This window comes from Poecilia mexicana, unplaced genomic scaffold (assembly GCF_051168715.1).
Source record: "Poecilia mexicana isolate PSO_F unplaced genomic scaffold, ASM5116871v1 scaffold_15, whole genome shotgun sequence".
NCBI classification, from domain to species: Eukaryota; Metazoa; Chordata; class Actinopteri; order Cyprinodontiformes; family Poeciliidae; genus Poecilia; species Poecilia mexicana.
In genome coordinates this window covers 9,137,739-9,158,856 of record NW_028263384.1, presented here as the reverse complement: position 1 = coordinate 9,158,856, position 21,118 = coordinate 9,137,739, and the positions used below count along the sequence as shown (strand labels likewise).

Here is a 21,118-nt window from a genome sequence, read left to right as displayed (position 1 = left end):
TTCATTCCAGAATGTAAATATATATATATATATATATATATATCCAGATAGAGCAGGAGCTGGGATGCTACTAACAGTCAGAGGAATAAGGAATAAGACAATAACCATAGATATATGTAAAAGTAAAAAAATGAAATCAAAAGTTGCTAATCTACATCTATCCTTTATTAACCAACACTAGCTTATCTACTTTATTGTTATTCTTCTTGTGATGAATAAGAAGAATAATTACCACATTACACATTACCACATGCTTTTTATGCACTAAGACAGAAAAATTCACCTGAAAGTGAAGAATAAAGTATAAGAACTGATAAAAACAAAAAACGTCACCAACTAAAATACCCACAAAGTACAATTTGTCTCTTCATTCCTCTGTATTCTTTTCCAATCTCATAGTGGAAATTCATACTTATTTATGCCACTACTCTAAGGTTTTCAATATAAAAAATAAACCACTGGATTTTTATCTTTAATGGCAACATATTTTGTTTCTATATTTTTAGATAAGTATCTAAACATAAAATCTGAACAGCAGAAGACGACAAAACCCTCCTGATATATTTTACTCAATATTGTAAGGAGGCTGTCAGTAAGCTTTTTTCAACACATTTTATTTAGGAACATATTTGGTTTTTCAATTTCAGTGCAAAGGGTTTCTTACTTTCATTATCGTTTAATCATTGCACAAATAAATTGTGGGTACACCAAATAGTATTCCTGAAAGAAAGCACAGAAAGAAAATATAAAACAGCATACAAGTCTGTTTTATACACGGTAGTCTAATTAAGGACACTGAACATTTACGATTGTTAGTTCGTTTAATAAAAATGGTCTGCTTAGAAATGGCAATGATTATTTCACGGGTAAAATGGTTATTACGGTAAAGGGCGGGAAGAGAAGCATACGCATTAATAAAAAGTATTAACAGTTCACTTGCCTTTGTGTTTCGTTATTGTTTTGGCTATAAACTCCTAGCTGAAGCGAGGAGGGATGTGTATGACTGAGTCGGTTCTATGTGCTGATTCATTCAGGTGAACGCTCGGACGAAAAACGAACAAAACAAAGCCATAATTTACATAATTAAAAAAACTAAATAAAGTAACATCACTACTTATGTTCGTACATGTTCACGGCAAAAAGGTGGTCTTAAAACTTATAAATAAAGAGACCGTTTGAGAGCCGAAAGAGATGGGTCTTTTTGGTGACCTGAGCTAAATTATTCTGATCCGTGAAAAGAGTCGAGACACCCATTGCTTTACCCTGCAGCAAGAAGGGTGCGTGATCTCAAAGCAACCGGCTTTAATATCATATCTCAAAATCCTTAAAACAGAATTGGACGTAGTTTAAATTTCAAAAAGAAATTCTTTGTTGGGAAAGATTGGATGGAGCAGGAAGTTATCATAATGTGTCGTATTTCAAGACTCCTCCCCGTACATGCAGGCTTTTAAAGAGCTTGTTGATTTCCCAGATTTCAGTAATACAGAGAGGAGAAAATGGATTTTCTGCTGTTTTCCGCGACTACATGGACTTTAGTGGCTCTTGCTGTCACTCTCTTATTACTGTGAGTATTTGTACCCTGCTCTTATATTGTTTACCATGTACGAAAAAGAAAACTTACTACGTCGCATTTTTCTTTCTCTTTTTGAACATAAGGTATGGAATCTGGCCATACAGATTTTTCAAAAAGCTTGGCGTATCCGGACCGAGACCTCTGCCTTTTATTGGGACCCTGTTGGGTATCAGAAAGGTATTAGCCTAAGCGAACCGAGACGACTCTTTTAGAGACATTAGTTAATACAAATAGTTCAATATGAGAAACGAAAGTCTTTTTTTTTTCTTTTTACAACTTATGTAATGTCTGTTTTTCACCAGAAGCAATTATGTTTTATTCTCAGCTATTTCGGCTCCTCTTTAATGTTTCTGTGACTCCCTGCAGGGACTTAAGTTTGACATTGACAACAAGTCCAAGTATGGGGATGTCTGGGGGTGAGTTGAGGAAGAACTATTACTGCTTCCACTGGGAGACTCTTATTTCAGTAAATAGTTAGCAAAAATATGCAAACAAAAGTCAAACCTTTTTATTAATGCGTTTGCTCTGTTGACATTCTGAATAATCAAGCTATCTTAATACTGTTTTACGGTATTTTGTTGTCAATTCATACTGATACAGCTTTATGTAGCCCGTATTTTCTGTAATATTCCTCCTTTTTTCAGTTTGTTTGAGGGACGAACCCCAGTGTTGATGGTTGCAGACCCTGAGATGATAAAAGCCATCTTGGTGAAGGAGTGCTACACTGCATTTACAAACCGCAGGGTGAGATAATTATTTATCGTGGGGCAATAATTTAATTTGGCAGCTGTTTACAAATAAAATTATATCCACCTGATAAACTTCCATGTTTTGAACTTTGGGGGAAAGTGTTTCATTCAGAAGATTTAGATTTACTGGAATTTCTGGCAAGGTTTCCAGGAAACCTGTTTTCAAAGACTTAAGAAGGATTACATCCATAACACTCCCACACACTCCAATCATCTGATGCAAGAGGAAATAAGGCTCTGATTCACTGACGTGACCTGGGAATATTACACTTTCACCTTGTCAGGGGTGGAAGTGCAACAATGAAACCTGAACGTCTCAAATGTCTCTGCTGCACTCTTTAACCATAAAGAGTTCATATTCTTAATAAATGAGATTAATTGTTTCTGAGTGAAAAAGGAAGTAGTCTGTGTAAAGTCTAAGCATGTCCTGCTGTTTTGTCCGTTTCCAGGTTTTCGTTGAAGCCAGTGGACCTCTGTATGATGCAATCACAGCGGTGAAGGATGAAAGGTGGAAGCGAATTCGCAGCACCATATCTCCATGTTTCACCAGCGGAAGACTTAAGCAGGTCAAGATCTACAATGTTGTTAACCAACTTCTACCGTTTGCTTTTCTTTATTTCTTTATTGACACTTCTGTGGTCTATGTTAATAACATTAATGGAAATGGACTGAAACTAATGTATTTACAGTTTAAAAAAAAGATCAAAGTGAACGATAAAAATAGTTCAAAAGTAGTTACAGTTACATTTTCTTAAGTAACTTTTTGGTACTTTTAGGAGTAGTTTTACAACACTTCACTTTTAACTTTTACTTGAGTACTTTTTTTTTTAATCAAGCATTGGTAAGTGTACACATAAGTTTTAATTTTTCTTTAACGTCTGTCAACATTTCACATTTTAATGAGAAAAATAATTTTTATCCACATCTGTGCGTTGCGAAAAGGTCTGCAACAGGGAGGAAGTCAGTCATTTTGTACTACAGCTGCAGTTTCGATCGAGGTTCTTTGTGTGCATATAGGATGAATAACTTGGAGACATGACAACAATTGAGAAAAAACATGAAAACTACAAACGTCACACAAATAGCAACAGAATGAATCAGAAACACCTTTTCTCTTCATTCGAGGTCGAAGTAATTGAATATGGATTTAATGACATTTGATGAAGACTCATTTAAACTTTGTCCGATCTCTGCTAAACTGGTCATGAAGGATATTTGCCCAGATCTGGACTTGTATCCATGTATGAATATTCAGTGGAAATTTTATCCGTAAAGCCACTTATTGTATTCAAAGTCGCTGTATCGCCTTTCGTAGAAGATCTGTGTAAACCTCATTGGTCATTTTGAGTAAACACAAAGTCACATGCTTTCCTCACTATGCTTCCCTTTGACCCAGTTGATCACGTTATCTTCAAACCGTGCTTATTGATAGATAACAAGCTGCTGTGTTGCATCATGTGAAACTTACAGGTCATCAGATTAGGACTGAACTTCTCTCCAATTCTCAATGGCCAAACAGGAAACTCTTTTTTTTCCCTGTGTAATAGAGAACCTTTTCTGAATGAATTGTTTTCAAAGTTTACAAAAGGCGCCACCTGCTGACTACATTCACATACTGCAGAGGCTTAAGTAGTGACAGAAACACCCATGTGTTGCACTTCAAGGCTAGATAGTTTTAACTTTTTTTTTTTTTTTTTCCTGAAGGTTTTTCCCTTGGTTGCTCGCTTTGCAGATCGACTTGTTGTGAAGCTTGGAAAAATGAACCTGGATGAGCCCGTTCTTGTCAAACAGTAAGTGTTTTGATCCGTTGTATTACCCCTGATTTTGAACCGTTCCTCCCCAAACGAATAACAACACAAGCCTTTACTTCTTTCTTCCTTTTCAGACTCGTTACGCCATACAGTTTGGACGTGGTGACCAGCGCCTCATTCAGCGTGGAGACGGACTCCATCAACAACCCCGACGACCCTGTTATAGTTCACATGCAGAAGATTATGAAAATCAATTTCTTGCCGTTTTTTCTCTCTTGTACGCCATCCTCTTCCCTCTTTGCTGGTCGAGCATTTCATTTAATACGACTAGAACACACTGTCTATTTTCATTTGACAACTTTGTGTCTTTTTAGCGATCTTTCCTCTTGGCCGTTACCTGCTGAAGCTCTTCAAGGTTGAGATGATGCCCTCATCCAGTTTGAACTTTTTTTACAACATCATTAAGAAATTTAAAGACCAACATAATGCAGAGGTATCGGTAAGTGTTGATTTGCTGTCATGTCTCCTATGGAGAAAAAAACAAAAAAACAAACATTAGTGCGTGTAGGTAAATATGTTCTATGTAAATCCAGACTCGTGGAGACTTCCTGCAGGTGATGATTCAGAGTGAAATTCCAGAAAGCGACATAAAGAGCGAACATGAGCAACCAAGTAAAGGTCTGTTTTCACTGACAGTGAATGACGGGGGCTGAAATTTAAACTACAATCAAAAGGTCCACTAATAACGCAAAAAAAAGCCAAAATCTAACTCTTTTTTTTTTTTTTGGCAAGTTTCTAGTGCAAATACCTGAGTTTTGTTTTATTTCAAGTGTAGTAACTTAAAAATAAATTTTCAACAAGATATAGGAGCTTCTTTTAAATCACTACTGGGAGATCTTTACACTTATAGCATGTGTCTTGTTACAAGTGAAAAAAAAATATGCCAGTGAAACTAGTACTTTTTTTAAAATCAATATTAACAACAACAGTTAAGCCCATACCATCATACTACCTCCACCATGTCTGACTGTTGTTATGGTATTCTTCTGAAGTGTTGTTAGTTATTTGATGTTAGAAATAACATGACTCAGACCTGACAAAAAGGTCCAAACTTGTGTTTTTTGGGGGGGGGGGTTTTGTTTGCTTTGGAGTAGATATTTATTTTTGTCTATTTTTTGATCAGCAGTAGTTTTTGTCTTGAAGCTCTCCCATGCATGCCATTTTTAATTTTTTTCCCCACAACCTCTTTAATCTGAAGCAGATGATTAACTCACATCAGTGTGTCTGGTTGCAGGTCTGACTGAGCACGAGATCCTTTCCCAGAGCGTGATGTTCATCTTCGCTGGCTTTGAGACAACAAGCACAACCCTGTCGTTCCTCCTTTATAATCTGGCACTCTACCCTGATGTCATGCGGACCCTGCAGAAAGAAATCGACCACCGCCTACAGAATAATGTAGATTGACACTTTAATTTGTTTTTAATTTTACATAATCTCTGAGTTTTAGGGTGTTCATTTACATCCAACTTACTCTGCTGCATCCAGGCTTCCATTTCCTATGATGACCTTAATAGTCTGGAGTACCTGGACCAGGTTTTGTGTGAGTCCCAGCGAATACTTCCCACTGCGCCTCGACTTGAGAGGATATGCAAAAAGACGATGGAGATTAATGGCATCACCATCCCAGAGGGAACGCTAGTTGGGATCCCAGTGCATTTGTTGCACATGGACCCACGGTACTGGAGCTCACCTGAACTCTTCAAACCAGAGAGGTATTTTTCAAGAGAACACCAGCTGCGCAAATCTTTGCCGATATTCTGCTAATGTTGAAAAAGCGCAATTTTGCAACTGCCCTGTTTCCATTTTTTTTTTAACGAAGTCAAATTAAAGCCACACGTAAATAAGCTTGTTCACGCTTTAAGTCGTTAAAAATCATGACAGAAGGATGTAAACACTTACGTGAAACATAATTCAACCATCGCTCTAGGCAGCTAGCGCTCACCATCTGTCATCCATCAGAGGAGACGTCGGCGTCTTGAAGCAACAAGCCTCTTTTATAGAGTTATGGGTTCAATACTTTCGAATGACACAAAACTTTTTAGGAACTCTGCAGTGCTGCGAGAGCTCTGGTGGAGCCAGCGGCACATTGTCCGGAAATAAAAAGAAAAAGAAAAAAAACTTTTACCTCCTACCACTTCTTCGTCGTTTTTGCCACTGGTGACATCCGGTTACTGATCACGTGACTTGTGTGACGCGAAGAAAGTCTTCTTCTTCTTCTTCTTCTTCTTCTTCTTCTTCTTCTTCTTCTTATTGGTTTTGCTGGCAGTTGGCAACAAACTTTTAGTAGCATTACCGCCACTTACTGGTATGGAGTATGGTTCGAAAAAAGCGTTTCCCTTGCAGTTTTGCGGTATATTGTGACCGACTGTAGGAGGCGCTGTTGCCTTTTACCACTATCCTAGGTTTTGCCAGAGAAGCGCGCGGAGGTGGGTTAGGGACAAACAAAAGCATAACAAGTAACATCTCACCGATAATATTACGACTATTATGGAAATATAGATGGTCACAGCTCTTCTTAGATGTGGCCATGTTATTTAGTAGAACTTCGTATTGTACTATATGTTACAGTGTGGTCACAATATCTGAGCTATAATTTTCTGTGATTGTCTATAATTCCATAATAGTCACAATATTAGTGTTCAGATGTTATATCCTTTTGTGTTCCACCAACCCCCCACCTCCCGACTCCCATGTAAAGGTTATGGAAAACCACCAAATACTAAAGCAATTTTTTTTTTTTTAAATTGGCGTGTTTCCATTAAGCAAGTTTATTTTTGTGATTTCAAATTGCACAGATTTATGGTTAATGGAAAAACAATTACTGTTTTATTGTTCCTGACATCTTAGAAGAAGAAAAAAACCTCAAGAAGATTAAAAAAATAACTAAAATGTAACAGACACTTTAATCTGGTCCCTGCAGGTTCAGTAAGGAGAATGAGGAGGATCTGAACCCGTACGCGTACGTGCCGTTCGGACTCGGCCCGCGTAACTGTGTCGGGATGCGATACGCCATCCTGGTCATGAAGATGGTCATCGTGCGCATCCTGCAGAAGTACTCTGTGGAAAAGTGCAGCGACACCTTGGTAAGACCGACAGCCTGCAACAATTCAGTCGTTCTGCTTTGTTGCCATGTCAACGTTTCATTTCTGTATGTTTCCGTCTTCAGGTCCCAATTCAGTTTGACTGGAGGTTCCAACCTACCAAGCCTCTGGCGGTGAAATTTGTTCCCAGAGAACTATAATGGAAGACTTATTAATTTTTTTTTTAATAATCTGGATGGATGATTGCTTCTGAATGTTGTGTAATTCAATCACTGCTGAGGGATCATGTAACTTGGCTGTGCTTTCTAAAGTCCGTCTTTGTTGGCTGTCGTGAATAGTGGACTGCAGTTATTTCAGTTTTTGAGGTGAAGGCCAGATTGTGTGTGTGTGTGCGGGAGGGGGAGTGTACACAGTGCCTTGCAGAAAATGTTCACACTTCTAGCATTTCTTCAAAATATGCAAAGCTAAAACCACAAACTTTCATATGGATGTTGAACATTGACGTGAATGAGCAACACAAAGCGACATTTAAATGTGCAGCGGAAAATAAAATAAAAAAATCAGTTTCTTGTAATAAATACATTTTAAAAAATTTTAGATGTGAAATATTTCTTTTCACATGAACAAACATGTTTACCAGATTTTCTTAGAGGATTCTACCACATTTTTAATTTTCAAATTTCTAATTTTTCTAAGACATTTTGACAACAATCTGGACTTTCCAATCCAAAATATTTACTGCATAAAAAAATCAAGTGTTTAGGTTGCACACATCATAAAACTAAACAGTTTTTTGATTTTCAGAATGCCGTATAAAGCTCTTTCACTGCTTTCCACCCCCAATTCAAATTCAAAAACACTTTATTAACCCCAAAGGGAAATTAAATGTTGTAACTCACTAATTTAGATTCTTCAGAGTTATTGAAGATAACATCCCGACTTAAAAATAATTACATAAAACCTGAGGGTTTTAAATAATCAACAATTCTTGGAATTATAAATGAGGACTTCTAATTATAAAAATTCATGTGTCAACACTGGTATCTTTAAGTATGTAAAAACAATCAATAGCAATAATCTTTTGACATTTGAAAAAAAAATTAACAAAAGATTATTGGTGAACTAAAACATTTATGTCAACATATAGGCCCAGATTTTGATCAAACTAAAAGTAAAAACTACAACTGCTTGTGAATAGATGGACAGTTTCTCTCTCTCTCTCTTTTTAAAGCTCCAATAGGTTCAGCAGAGCTAGAAACAGAAGAGACAAAAAGTGAGACGTTTAATTTCATCTACAAATGTGAATGAAAACATAAAGCTTTATTGTTTGTTTGTTTTTTTCTGGAACTAAATAAGTATGATTTATTGTCAGTTAAATTATAACATAAAAAAACAGGAGTCATATTCTGTATTATTTTAATATTCAGATGGAATCCAACTGTGTTGGACTGTATCAAAATCTCTGGGGGAGGAGGGAAGAAAAAAAAATCACTGTAAAACAGCTTTCTGGAGTTTCCTGATGTGCAATAATTTTACTCTGGAACATTTACTTTTATAGTAAATTTCACGTTCATTTGAACAACTCATATTTATGAAAATCTTTATTCACGTCAAAGCCATCTTCAGCTATTTTTTAGGATAGTCTTAACCTAAAATAAACAAATTACTCTGGGTGGCAGAGCATCAAAACAAAGGAAACTAAAATGATTGAGTTGGAAAAAAGAAGAAGAAAGGAATCCAGTCCCTTAAGAAAAAATATTTGACCATTTTCAAACGGTGCTACATTTGTAAAGGTGTCTAACTATTTATGTGTGGTGGAGGAAAATGTGGCCCAGAGGTTAGCTCGATGCTAATTGGTTTTGAAAAGACAGTCCTGCACAATAAGATAGAGAAAAAAGTAGAAAATAAGTGTTTTTTAAAGAGTGGAATATAAAACTGAGCATCTACTGATTTAGAAAAAGAAATGACAAAAAACGTGTAAAAAAGAAAAAAGTTCAAACTACAAAGAGTTTGAGTTTGTTTGTCGAAAAATAAACAAACCTTTTTTTGTATCTCTCTCATAGTAGAACTGCTCTAATTCCAAATCTACAACACACACACACACACACACACACACACACACACACACACACACACACACACACACACATATGTAACAAAGAAAAATTTGTATGTACATACATATATATAAATAAGATAATTGAGATAAACCCGAAATTAAATAATAATAATAATAATAATAATATGTATTTAGTGAGATTTTTTAGATGTATATGTTTAGAGACACCTAGGTGCGAGTGAGGCAGCTCTTCACTACATTTTCTACTTATTTTTGAATACAAAGGCAAAAACGTATTATTTTAAAAGGCTTTTATTTTGGAATTATACATCAGATCTGGTTGACATTTGCTGGTTGTGTTCTAGAGGTGTCCCTCTGTCACTGAGAAGTGAGAGAAGTCACTGGAAATAGAGGACTTTCAAGCAATAAGTACGGCAACTTAGGGGGGAAAAAGTAAAAACGTGCTTTTTTAAATAGGCTTTTATTTTGGAATTAAACATCAGCTCGCGTGACGTTTGCTGGTTTTGTTCTAAAGGTGTTCCTCTTCCACCCAGAAGTGAGAGAAATCGCTGGAAACAGAGAGTTTTTCAGCATTGCATAATGTCCCCAATTATTTCTGATACATTATTTATTTTTGCAACTGCAGACTCAACTTATCGGACCACCTCTCTGCAGCCTGTTGCTGTTAAGTATTTTCGCTTAAGTGTCTGTCACGTCCCCGTGACAACTTCATGTTGACTTTTATCATGTTGATCTCAACTTTGAAACAATATGAATATGAGTTATAGTTATCAACCTTATCAGCCCGGTGTCACATGAAAGCCAGTTCGATGAGAACACTGTTTCCACCAGGCAGTGCGACACCGAGTACGCGTACGCGGTCATAAAAATCTATCCTTGCACGGACATGTCTGTCGGACGTCCGCTTCGAGCCCGCGCGGATTCCGCGCGGACCGATGCAAGTCAGAGTATATTGGGGCCTTAACAAGCCACCTGCGCTCTGTCACGGCGTCTTCCATATATGGGCAAGAGGAAGAGCGCGCAGCAGCACACTTTCGGGACAACATGCTACGGCTACAGGTGGAATCGCCCTTTAGCCATTTGCCGGATTCTTTGTTAGGGAAGATTGGTTGGAGCAGGAAGTTATTAGTGATGGCCAAATGAAGCCTCATGAAACAGTGAAGCTTCCCAGCCCATTGCTTTGCCCAAATGTTCATTACTCGGTGGTTCATTCATTTCTCACTACTGACATCTGCTGTTGAAATTGTGACAGCCTTGTCACTCAGATACATACTTAAAAAAAATGTAAATGCAATTTTGTCACAAAGTTTTTGTCAAACTCATGTTTAGTAATGGGAGTCAATTTAATCCTACTTAACTAATCTTTTTTAGTCATTAAAATTATTTGTAGCCAATGTATGTTGACTGTCAGTAGATGTTTTGTCATTGACTGACTTGACAATAGACATTTGTTTTAGTGTATTCGGAGTGCAGTGCTTGTTGGGGCAGACAGTACTCTTTGAGTTTTGATTTGTCTCCTGAAAAACTAAAATTCTTCGAAAATTCTCTTTTTCTTGGCTTCCTGGTTGACTCTTCGATCCCCTATATTTTGACTCATCAGCCCAGAATTTTACTTTTCCCACAACTTTAAGTCTGTTTCTGCTTTTCAAGACTGATATTTTGCAGAACAAATAATAAAAAAACACAGATATAAAGTCACAAAATATACCATATCAACAGTTGAGAAAACCAGTAACAAACATTACAGTTTGATGAGTGCCATCATTAAAATCGTTAATACACATGAACTATAAAATGTTTCTTTTATGTCTGCCACTGCTGAAGACATATACTCCTTTGATGCGCGATCAAATACAATAACCCATGCCATGAAGCAGCATGGCTCATCAAGCTTTTATTTTGAAAACCGACACGCAAAATGAAGCAGTCATGTGACCCATGCAATGTGAGGCATAGGTAGTTGCTAGTCACGTGGTTTTCAGCAAGCCTTGAAGCGGAGCTTCATCGGACACACCTCCTATTTTGAGATGCTTGGTTGGCAATGATTGGGGAGCAGATAGGCAATCTTTGAAACAGGTTTATACAGGTATGATAAGAGCTAACATAGATTTTGGTTGTATTGTTTACGGTTCAGCAGCAAAAGTACATTTGGCTAAATTAGATGTAATACAACATCAAGCATTAAGATTGTGTTCTGGAGCATTTAAAACCACACCAAGAGCAGCAATGGAAGTAGAGATGGGAGAAATGCCATTAGAATTAAGAAGATTAAGGTTGGAATTAAATTATTGGTTAAATTTGCAAAGCAATAATTCAGATCATCCAGCTATGGAAATTTTAAAACCATGTTGGGAAAAAGAAACAAAAGAAATGGGGAGTCTTGGATGGACAATTGAAAACAAAATAAAAGAATTTAACATGAATAGTCTGGAAATTAGTCATACAACACCAACATCAGTAATACCACCATGGATTTTACCAGAAGCAACAGTAGATATGACAATCATGGAAAAGAAACAGGATAAATCTTTCATCATTGATAGTAGTTCAGTACAGGTACATTTAAACAATTACTATCAGTATATTCAAATCTATTCAGATGCATCAAAAATAACTGGAAAAGTAGGAATAGCGTTTGTAGTACCAGAATTCAATATAAGTATAGGAAAACGAATTACAGACGGATTATCAGTATACACAGGAGAAATGATGGCAATTTTATTGTCCTTACAATGGGTAGAAGAGATAAAACCATTAAAAACAATAATCTGTTCAGATTCAAGATCTGCATTATTAAGTATTAAAAACAAGCAATCGGATAGTAGAATGGACATTTTATTAGAAATATTTCACACATTATATAGAATAAAAAATATGGGTGTGATAGTTACTTTTGTATGGGTTCCAGCACATATTGGAATAGAAGGAAATGAGAGGGCAGATGAAATAGCAAAAGGGGCAATTCAAAATCCAATTAGCATTAAAGTTAAAACAAGTAAAGCTGAAGGAAAGAGTATGGTCAAGGAAAAACTGATGGAAAAGTGGCAGAAAAGGTGGGATGAAGAAATAACAGGAAGATGGTATTATAAAATTCAGAAGAAGGTTGAAGAAAGAAGAAAGGGAAAAAGAAATAGAAAAGAGGAAAGAGTGATAACCAGGATAAGATTTGGGCATACAGGACTTAACTACTCACTTTTTAAAATTCAAAAGCATGCAACTGGTAAATGTGAGTATTGTGGAGAATGGGAAACAGTAGAACATGTTATTCTAGAATGTGATAAATACGAAAGAGAGAGAAGATGTATGAAAAAAGAGTTTGAAAGTATTAAGGAAAAGTTTATTTTAATAGATATTTTGAGGAAGAGTTTGGAGAACAAACATATACAAATAGTTATTAGATTCTTAAAGAAAACTAAGATATTCAGTAGAATTTGATAGAGTAGACATAAGAGTTAATGTGTGGATGGGTGTATGTATGAGTATATATAGGTATATATATACAGAGAGAGCGTTAGACCAACGCGAGCCACACTCCATACCAGTAAGTGGCGGTAATGCTACTAGTAAGTTTGTTGCCAACCGCCAATAAACACAACAAGAAGAAGAAGAAGAAGACACACCTCCTTTTTACTCGATACACGCCTCGAAGCCTGGCTTCTGGTAGCCCGTCACTAGAAGTTATCATAATGGTGTTTCAAGACTCCTCCCCGTACATGCAGGCTTTTAAAGAGCTTGTTGATTTCTCAGGTTTCAGTAATACAGAGAGGAGGAAATGGATTTTCTGCTGTTTTCCGCGACTACATGGACTTTAGTGGCTCTTGCTGTCACTCTCTTATTACTGTGAGTATTTGTACCCTGCTCTTATATTGTTTACCATGTACGAAAAAGAAAACTTACTACGTCGCATTTTTCTTTCTCTTTTTGAACATAAGGTATGGAATCTGGCCATACAGATTTTTCAAAAAGCTTGGCGTATCCGGACCGAGACCTCTGCCTTTTATTGGGACCCTGTTGGGTATCAGAAAGGTATTAGCCTAAGCGAACCGAGACGACTCTTTTAGAGACATTAGTTAATACAAATAGTTCAATATGAGAAACGAAAGTCTTTTTTTTTTTTTTTTTTACAACTTATGTAATGTCTGTTTTTCACCAGAAGCAAATATGTTTTATTCTCAGCTATTTCGGCTCCTCTTTAATGTTTCTGTGACTCCCTGCAGGGACTTAAGTTTGACCTTGACAACAAGTCCAAGTATGGGGATGTCTGGGGGTGAGTTGAGGAAGAACTATTACTGCTTCCACTGGGAGACTCTTATTTCAGTAAATAGTTAGCAAAAATATGCAAACAAAAGCCAAACCTTTTTATTAATGCGTTTGCTCTGTTGACATTCTGAATAATCAAGCTATCTTAATACTGTTTTACGGTATTTTGTTGTCAATTCATACTGATACAGCTTTATGTAGCCCGTATTTTCTGTAATATTCCTCCTTTTTTCAGTTTGTTTGAGGGACGAACCCCAGTGTTGATGGTTGCAGACCCTGAGATGATAAAAGCCATCTTGGTGAAGGAGTGCTACACTGCATTTACAAACCGCAGGGTGAGATAATTATTTATCGTGGGGCAATAATTTAATTTGGCAGCTGTTTACAAATAAAATTATATCCACCTGATAAACTTCCATGTTTTGAACTTTGGGGGAAAGTGTTTCATTCAGAAGATTTAGATTTACTGGAATTTCTGGCAAGGTTTCCAGGAAACCTGTTTCCAAAGACTTAAGAAGGATTACATCCAAAACACTCCCACACACTCCCATCATATGATGCAAGAGGAAGTAAGGCTCTGATTCACTGACGTGACCTGGGAATATTACACTTTCACCTTGTCAGGGGTGGAAGTGCAACAATGAAACCTGAACGTCTCAAATGTCTCTGCTGCACTCTTTAACCATAAAGAGTTCATATTCTTAATAAATGAGATTAATTGTTTCTGAGTGAAAAAGGAAGTAGTCTGTGTAAAGTCTAAGCATGTCTTGCTGTTTTGTCCGTTTCCAGATTTTCTTTGAAGACAGTGGACCTCTGTATGATGCAATCACAGCGGTGAAGGATGAAAAGTGGAAGCGAATTCGCAGCACCATATCTCCATGTTTCACCAGCGGAAGACTTAAGCAGGTCAAGATCTACAATGTTGTTAACCAACTTCTACCGTTTGCTTTTCTTTATTTCTTTATATACACTTCTATGGTCTATGTTAATAACATTAATGGAAATGGACTGAAACTAATGTATTTACAGTTAAAAAAAAAAAGATCAAAGTGAACGATAAAAATAGTCCAAAAATAGAATATGATCATGATTTAACCTGGGACAGTTCCTACTAGTATCTCCTTCAAGAAAAGGGGGTCAGTAACTAGTTACGGTTACTCAGTTACATTTTCTTCAGTAACTTTTTGGTACGTTTTAGTAGTTTTACAACTCTGCACTTTTAACTTTTACTTGAATACTATTTTTATCAAGTATTGGTAAGTATACACATCAGTTTTAAAATTTTACAAATGCATTAAGATCCATTAAGACTTGTGAAAATATAAGAGTTTTAAGGGCAATGACAGTCCACAGTGCACAATTTAGTTTTTTTTTTTTTTTTTAAGTCTGTCAACATTTCACACATTTTAATGAGAAAAATAATTTTTATCCACATCTGTGCGTTGCGAAAAGGTCTGCAACAGGGAGGAAGTCAGTTATTTTGTACTACAGCTGCAGTTTTGGTCGAGGCTTTTTCTGTGCATATAGGATGAATAACTTGGAGACATGACAACAATTAAGAAAAACATGAAAACTACAAATGTCACACGAATAGCAACAGAATGAATCAGAAACACCTTTTCTCTTCATTCGAGGTCGAGATCGAAAACATGGATCACCACCAAACTGCTCATGAAGGATATTTGCCCATATCTGGACTTGTATGATCCGTATATGAATATTCAGCGGGTGCAGCAAAATTGATCCGTAGCGCCACCTGTTGTATTCAGAGTTGCTGTATTGCCTTTCGTAGAAGCAATTCACAGCTAGATACAGTTTTAACTCTTTTTTTTTTTTTTTTTTTCCTGAAGGTTTTTCCCTTGGTTGCGCGCCTTGCAGATCGACTTGTTGTGAAGCTTGGAAAAATGAACCTGGATGAGCCCGTTCTTGTCAAACAGTAAGTGTTTTGATCCGTTGTATTACCCCTGATTTTGAACCGTTCCTCCCCAAACGAATAACAACACAAGCCTTTACTTCTTTCTTCCTTTTCAGACTCGTTGCGCCATACAGTTTGGACGTGGTGACCAGCGCCTCATTCAGCGTGGAGACGGACTCCATCAACAACCCCGACGACCCTGTTATAGTTCACATGCAGAAGATTATGAAAATCAATTTCTTGCCGATTTTTCTCTCTTGTACGCCATCCTCTTCCCTCTTTGCTGGTCGAGCATTTCATTTAATACGACTAGAACACACGGTCTATTTTCATTTGACAACTTTGTGTCTTTTTAGCGATCTTTCCTCTTGGCCGTTACCTGCTGAAACTCTTCAAGGTTGAGGTCCTGCCCTCATCCAGTTTGAACTTTCTTCACAACATCGTTAAGAAATTTAAAGGCCAGCATAGAGCAGACGTATCGGTAAGTGTTGATTTGCTGCCAACATCTCCTATGGTTTAAAAAAACAACAAAAACAAACATTAGTGCGTGTAGGTAATATGTTCTATGTAAATCCAGACTCGTGGAGACTTCCTGCAGGTGATGATTCAGAGTGAGATCCCAGAAAGCGACATAAAGAGCGAACATGAGCAACCAAGTAAAGGTCTGTTTTCACTGACAGTGAATGACGGGGGCTGAAATTTAAACTACAATCAAAAGGTCCACTAATAACGCAAAAAAAAAACAACAACAAAATCTTAACTCTTTTTTTTTGTGGCAAGTTTCTAGTGAAAATATCTGAGTTTTATCTTATTTCAAGTGTAGTAACTTAAAAATACCTTTTCAGCAAGATATAGGAGCTTCTTTTAATCACTACTGGAAGAGTTTTACAAGTGAAAAAAATATGCCAGTGGAACTAGTACTGTACTTTTTTTTTTTTTTAAACAATATTAGCAACAACAGTTAAGCCCATACCATCATACTACCTCCACCATGTCTGACTGTTGGTATGGTATTCTTCTTAAGTGTTAGTTATTTGATGTTAGAAATAACATGACTCACGCCTGACAAAAAGGTCCAAACTTGTTTTTGTTTTTTTTGTTCGTTTACTTTGGGGTAGATATTTATTTTTTGTCTATGTCTTGATCTGCAGTAGTTTGTGTCTTGAAGCTCTCCCATGGATGCCGTTTTTTTTTCACAATCTCTTTACCTTAACTATGCAAGTGAAATCTGCAGCTCTCTTCATGAGGAATCATTTTTTTCAGTAACTATCCCACTTTGGAGGTTTGCCATGTTCCATGTTCTCCCCCCCATTTGTACATGAGGATTCACTGGGTGAATTAGAAAATGGCTTTGTAACCTTGTCAAACTGATAAATGTCAATCAATGCCTTTTGGCTTTTATCCCTTCTTGAACTTGTTGTGGATCAAGGCATCATTTGTTGCTTATTGAGCAGAAGTAATCTGAAGCAGATGATTAACTCACATCAGTGTGTCTGGTTGCAGGTCTGACTGAGCACGAGATCCTTTCCCAGGCCATGATATTCATCTTCGCTGGCTTTGAGACAACCAGCACAACCCTGTCGTTCCTCCTTTATAATCTGGCACTCTACCCTGATGTCATGCGGACCCTGCAGAAAGAAATCGACCACCGCCTACAGAATAATGTAGATTGACACTTTAATTATTATTTTACATAATCTCTGAGTTTTAGGGTGTTCATTTACATCCAACTTACTCTGCTGAATCCAGGCTTCCATTTCCTATGATGACCTTAATAGTCTGGAGTACCTGGACCAGGTTTTGTGTGAGTCCCAGCGAATACTTCCCACTGCGCCTCGACTTGAGAGGATATGCAAAAAGACGATGGAGATTAATGGCATCACCATCCCAGAGGGAATGCTAGTTGGGATCCCAGTGCATTTGTTGCACATGGACCCACGGTACTGGAGCTCACCTGAACTCTTCAAACCAGAGAGGTATTTTTCAAGAGAACACCAGCTGGGTTTCCACAGCTAATTCCCGGAGTTAGCTGTGGCTGTAAGCCGTTTACTACTAGCTGCAGGGGGATTGGCTCTGCCTCACCCCATAGTGATCGACTCTTTGCAGCTGCGCAGCGCCGCCATTCCCCTCTTTGGCTCTCTAAGAAGCTGCCTCTCAGACTGCAAGGATCTCATCGATCACACTTTCAGTCTCTGATACTGTCAGTTGCTAATAAGAATGATCAATCAGCCGTCGTCATCATGGAAATCCTCACTGCGCCGCGGATTCCGGCTGCGGATTTTTCCTCTTCATCTTCCAGCTCAAAACAGATCTCCGCTGCATGCTGGGTGTTCATCTTTTATATACAGAACAGAAACCACTAAGCTAAAAGCAAATTACGAAGTGTTTGCCACCGATCGCTCCGATATACAAACTTTGCATCAATTTCGCGATCTCACTGCTTTTGCTGCCGTTCTGTTCGCACCGTTACTCCGTTCTGCTTCTCTTTCACGGATACTTGCGCAACTTTACTTAGCTTCTTAGCAACAAAATACAGCCCATAATTATTTATTGAAGATTTGAGATTTCCAAAAACAAAGAAATATAATGTTGCGTTTCGGTTTTTACGTTTAGAAGTTCAGGTGTTAAGCCTGATTTTGACATTCGGAAAAATATGGTTTACTTATTTTAGTATAACTCCCGTTTTACTTGGCCTATTGACACAATTTAAAAACTGGTGTGTAGTTTATAATGTGCACTTCAAGTACAAGCTGAAAGTGAGACTGGGGGAGGCAGAGTCTTGCTGCTACACCATCACAAACCAGACATGTTAAAAAGACGCTATAAGCCTATGGACCCCTATGATTTAACTTATCGATTCTTGCTGATGAAAAATCGATACTTTCCAATGTAGGGGGAAATTTTAAATATCATAGAATTTATATTATTATCCAACCCTACCAGGGGCACCGCCAGGAATCTTGGGCCCCTGACAAAAAATTAGATTGATTTCTTGAGTCTATAATGTGACCCATAAAAAGTGTCACAATTGTAAAGGCTTGCAACTGCCTTGCTTTCTTTGGTCCAATACTGATACTACCACAATATTTACTGCTCATGAATCTTACCTGCAACAGTCAACAAGTAGGTTGCTTAATTTTTTTCTTAGTTTTAGATCACTGAAATGTCTCTCACCACGAGCAACGTGCAAAATACACATAAAACAACCCAGACTTCTAAAAAAAAATGCTGTGTAGTTGCATTTTATGCAAGCTGCAGTATGTAACTTTAATTTAAAAAAAATTTCTCCATATCTGTTAAAGCTGTCACCATGTCGTGACAGTTTGTTATGAGACAGATAATCTGTGAAAACAATCAATATCCTCCATCTCCTTCCTGAATTACTTACTGGTTAAAGTAATGCACCGTTCTGACCAAAAACAACCAATCAGAACCAGGAGGAAGGTCTTAGTGTTGTTAATCAACTTCATTCCCTCACTACTAACTGTGTTAATGGTGGAGAAATAACATGTCATTTCAGGAAAATAGTTTATCTGTGCTCTATACTAACTAGATTGAGCATTTACAACAGGCTATGCTAGCTGCAGCATAGCACAGAGAGAGGGGGTGAAAGGATGAGCAGCCACATGAGATTGTGATTGACAGCGTTAAAACTCTCCTGTCTCTGATTGGTTGTTTTTAGAGAGCACTGGGAGAAAGGAGAGGAAATAAAATTTTCACAGATTACCTCTCATACCATACTGTCACAACATAATGACAGTTATAAAAAATGTGGAAAATATATATATATATTTATATAAAAGTTACATTCTGCAGCTTTAATTTCACTCAGGAGAGGACGGGTCAGGAGGGACGTGGGTAATAACTGCTGCTGACTGACTCGCCTGTTGCTAAGTGGTATAAGGTACAGGGAACAAGTTAAATATATGAATATGTTGGTAATTTTTTTCCTTTATTCATTAAATGCTAGTGAAATTGAGACAAACAGTAGTCTGTAGCTAAGCTAACTATGCTAAATGGTTGATAATATCACACAGTCTACCCACCTCTCTTGGAGAAAAACTGGGTTATAAATTAAAACTCTTACCTTTTACTCTCTCCCTCTCTCTATTTTGTTTTTGAAAACTGATTTTATAACTTTTCTTAGCATAGTAACGGTCACAGTTGTTTCATGGCAGCTGTATTCAGCTGCAGCTTCTACTGACTGCAGCTGAACAGCGTCACAGTCAAGTGCTCCAAGCAGGAACAAACCATTTCATGCAGATCCAGGGGGGGGTTCAGGGCAAAAACGGATGTGTTTTTTGGTCTGGGAGTGGTAACATAAAATTTTAACTGCTAAAAACAATCTTTGAAAATACAATATGATTAATTTTGTATTTGACAGGACCCTGATTTTTTTAAATTTTATTTCTATGAACAAAATATAAATAAATTGTGAAGGGCCCCCTGCTGGTCAGGGCCCCTAGATTTGTCATCACATTTCACCCCTTTACCACGCCCGTGACCCCTACGCGTTTTTCCATTAGGCAAGTTTATTTTTGTGATTTCAAACTGCGCAAATTTATGGTTAATAGAAAAGCAGTTATTGTTTTATTGTTCCTGACATCTTAGAAAAAAAAAACTCAATTGCAAAACGATTAAATAAATAAAATGTAACAGACACTTTAATCTGGTCCCTGCAGGTTCAGTAAGGAGAATGAGGAGGATCTGAACCCGTACGCGTACGTGCCGTTCGGACTCGGCCCGCGTAACTGTGTCGGGATGCGATTCGCCATCCTGGTCATGAAGATGGTCATCGTGCGCATCCTGCAGAAGTACTCTGTGGAAAAGTGCAGCGACACCTTGGTAAGACCGACAGCCTGCAACAATTCAGTCGTTCTGCTCTGTTGCCATGTCAACGTTTCATTTCTGTCTGTTTCCGTATTCAGGTCCCAATTCAGTTTGACTTTAGGTTCCAACCTACCAAGCCTCTGGCGGTGAAATTTGTTCCCAGAGAACTATAATGGAAGACTTATTAATTTTTTTTTTAATAATCTGGATGGATGATTGCTTCTGAATGTTGTGTAATTCAATCACTGCTGAGGGATCATGTAACTTGGCTGTGCTTTCTAAAGTCCGTCTTTGTTGGCTGTCGTGAATAGCGGACTGCAGTTATTTCAGTTTGAGGTGAAGGCCAGATTGTGTGTGTGTGTGTGTGTGTGTGTGTGTGTGTGTGTGTGTGTGTGTGTGTGTGTGTGTGTGTGTGTGTGTGTGTGTGTGTGTGTGTGTGTGTGTGTGTGTGTGTATACAGTGCCCTGCAAAAAATGTTCACACTTCTAGCATTTCTTCAAAATATGCAAAGCTAAAATCACAAACTTTCATATGGATGTTGAACATTGACGTGAATGAGCAACACAAAGCGACATTTAAATGTGCAGCGGAAAATAAAAAAAATCAATGCTTTAACATTTTCTTGTAATAAATAAATTTTTAAAATTTTTAGGTGTGAAATATTTCTTTTCACATGAACAAACATGTTTACTAGATTTTCTTAGAGGATTCTACCACATTTTTAATTTTCAAATTTTTCTAAGACATTTTGACAACAATCTGGACTTTCCAATCCAAAATATTTACTGCATAAAAAAATCAAGTGTTTAGGTTGCACACATCATAAAACTAAACAGTTTTTTGATTTTCAGAATGCCGT

General features: G+C 37.3%; 2 protein-coding genes across 2 annotated transcripts; both read left to right on the top strand.

Annotated features, from left to right (window-relative positions):
• The first annotated feature begins 1,257 nt into the window (after window positions 1–1,257).
• Window positions 1,258–20,908, top strand: LOC106911667 (cytochrome P450 3A40-like). The gene is made up of 14 exons (XM_088013407.1): window positions 1,258–1,564; window positions 1,657–1,750; window positions 1,940–1,989; window positions 2,218–2,317; window positions 2,772–2,888; window positions 4,027–4,112; window positions 4,208–4,350; window positions 4,448–4,572; window positions 4,667–4,751; window positions 5,368–5,528; window positions 5,619–5,845; window positions 7,054–7,216; window positions 7,300–7,539; window positions 20,596–20,908. The coding sequence occupies exons 1-13, from the start codon at window positions 1,497–1,499 to the stop codon at window positions 7,372–7,374; spliced, it is 1,494 nt and encodes a 497-aa protein (XP_087869533.1). The 5' UTR covers window positions 1,258–1,496; the 3' UTR covers window positions 7,375–7,539; window positions 20,596–20,908.
• Window positions 12,928–20,908, top strand: LOC106904954 (cytochrome P450 3A40-like). The gene is made up of 13 exons (XM_088013408.1): window positions 12,928–13,094; window positions 13,187–13,280; window positions 13,472–13,521; window positions 13,750–13,849; window positions 14,304–14,420; window positions 15,365–15,450; window positions 15,546–15,688; window positions 15,786–15,910; window positions 16,007–16,091; window positions 16,933–17,093; window positions 17,179–17,405; window positions 20,112–20,274; window positions 20,358–20,908. Exons 1-13 carry the CDS (start codon window positions 13,027–13,029, stop codon window positions 20,430–20,432), a joined length of 1,494 nt encoding a protein of 497 aa, XP_087869534.1. The 5' UTR covers window positions 12,928–13,026; the 3' UTR covers window positions 20,433–20,908.
• Window positions 20,909–21,118: the final 210 nt, after the last annotated feature.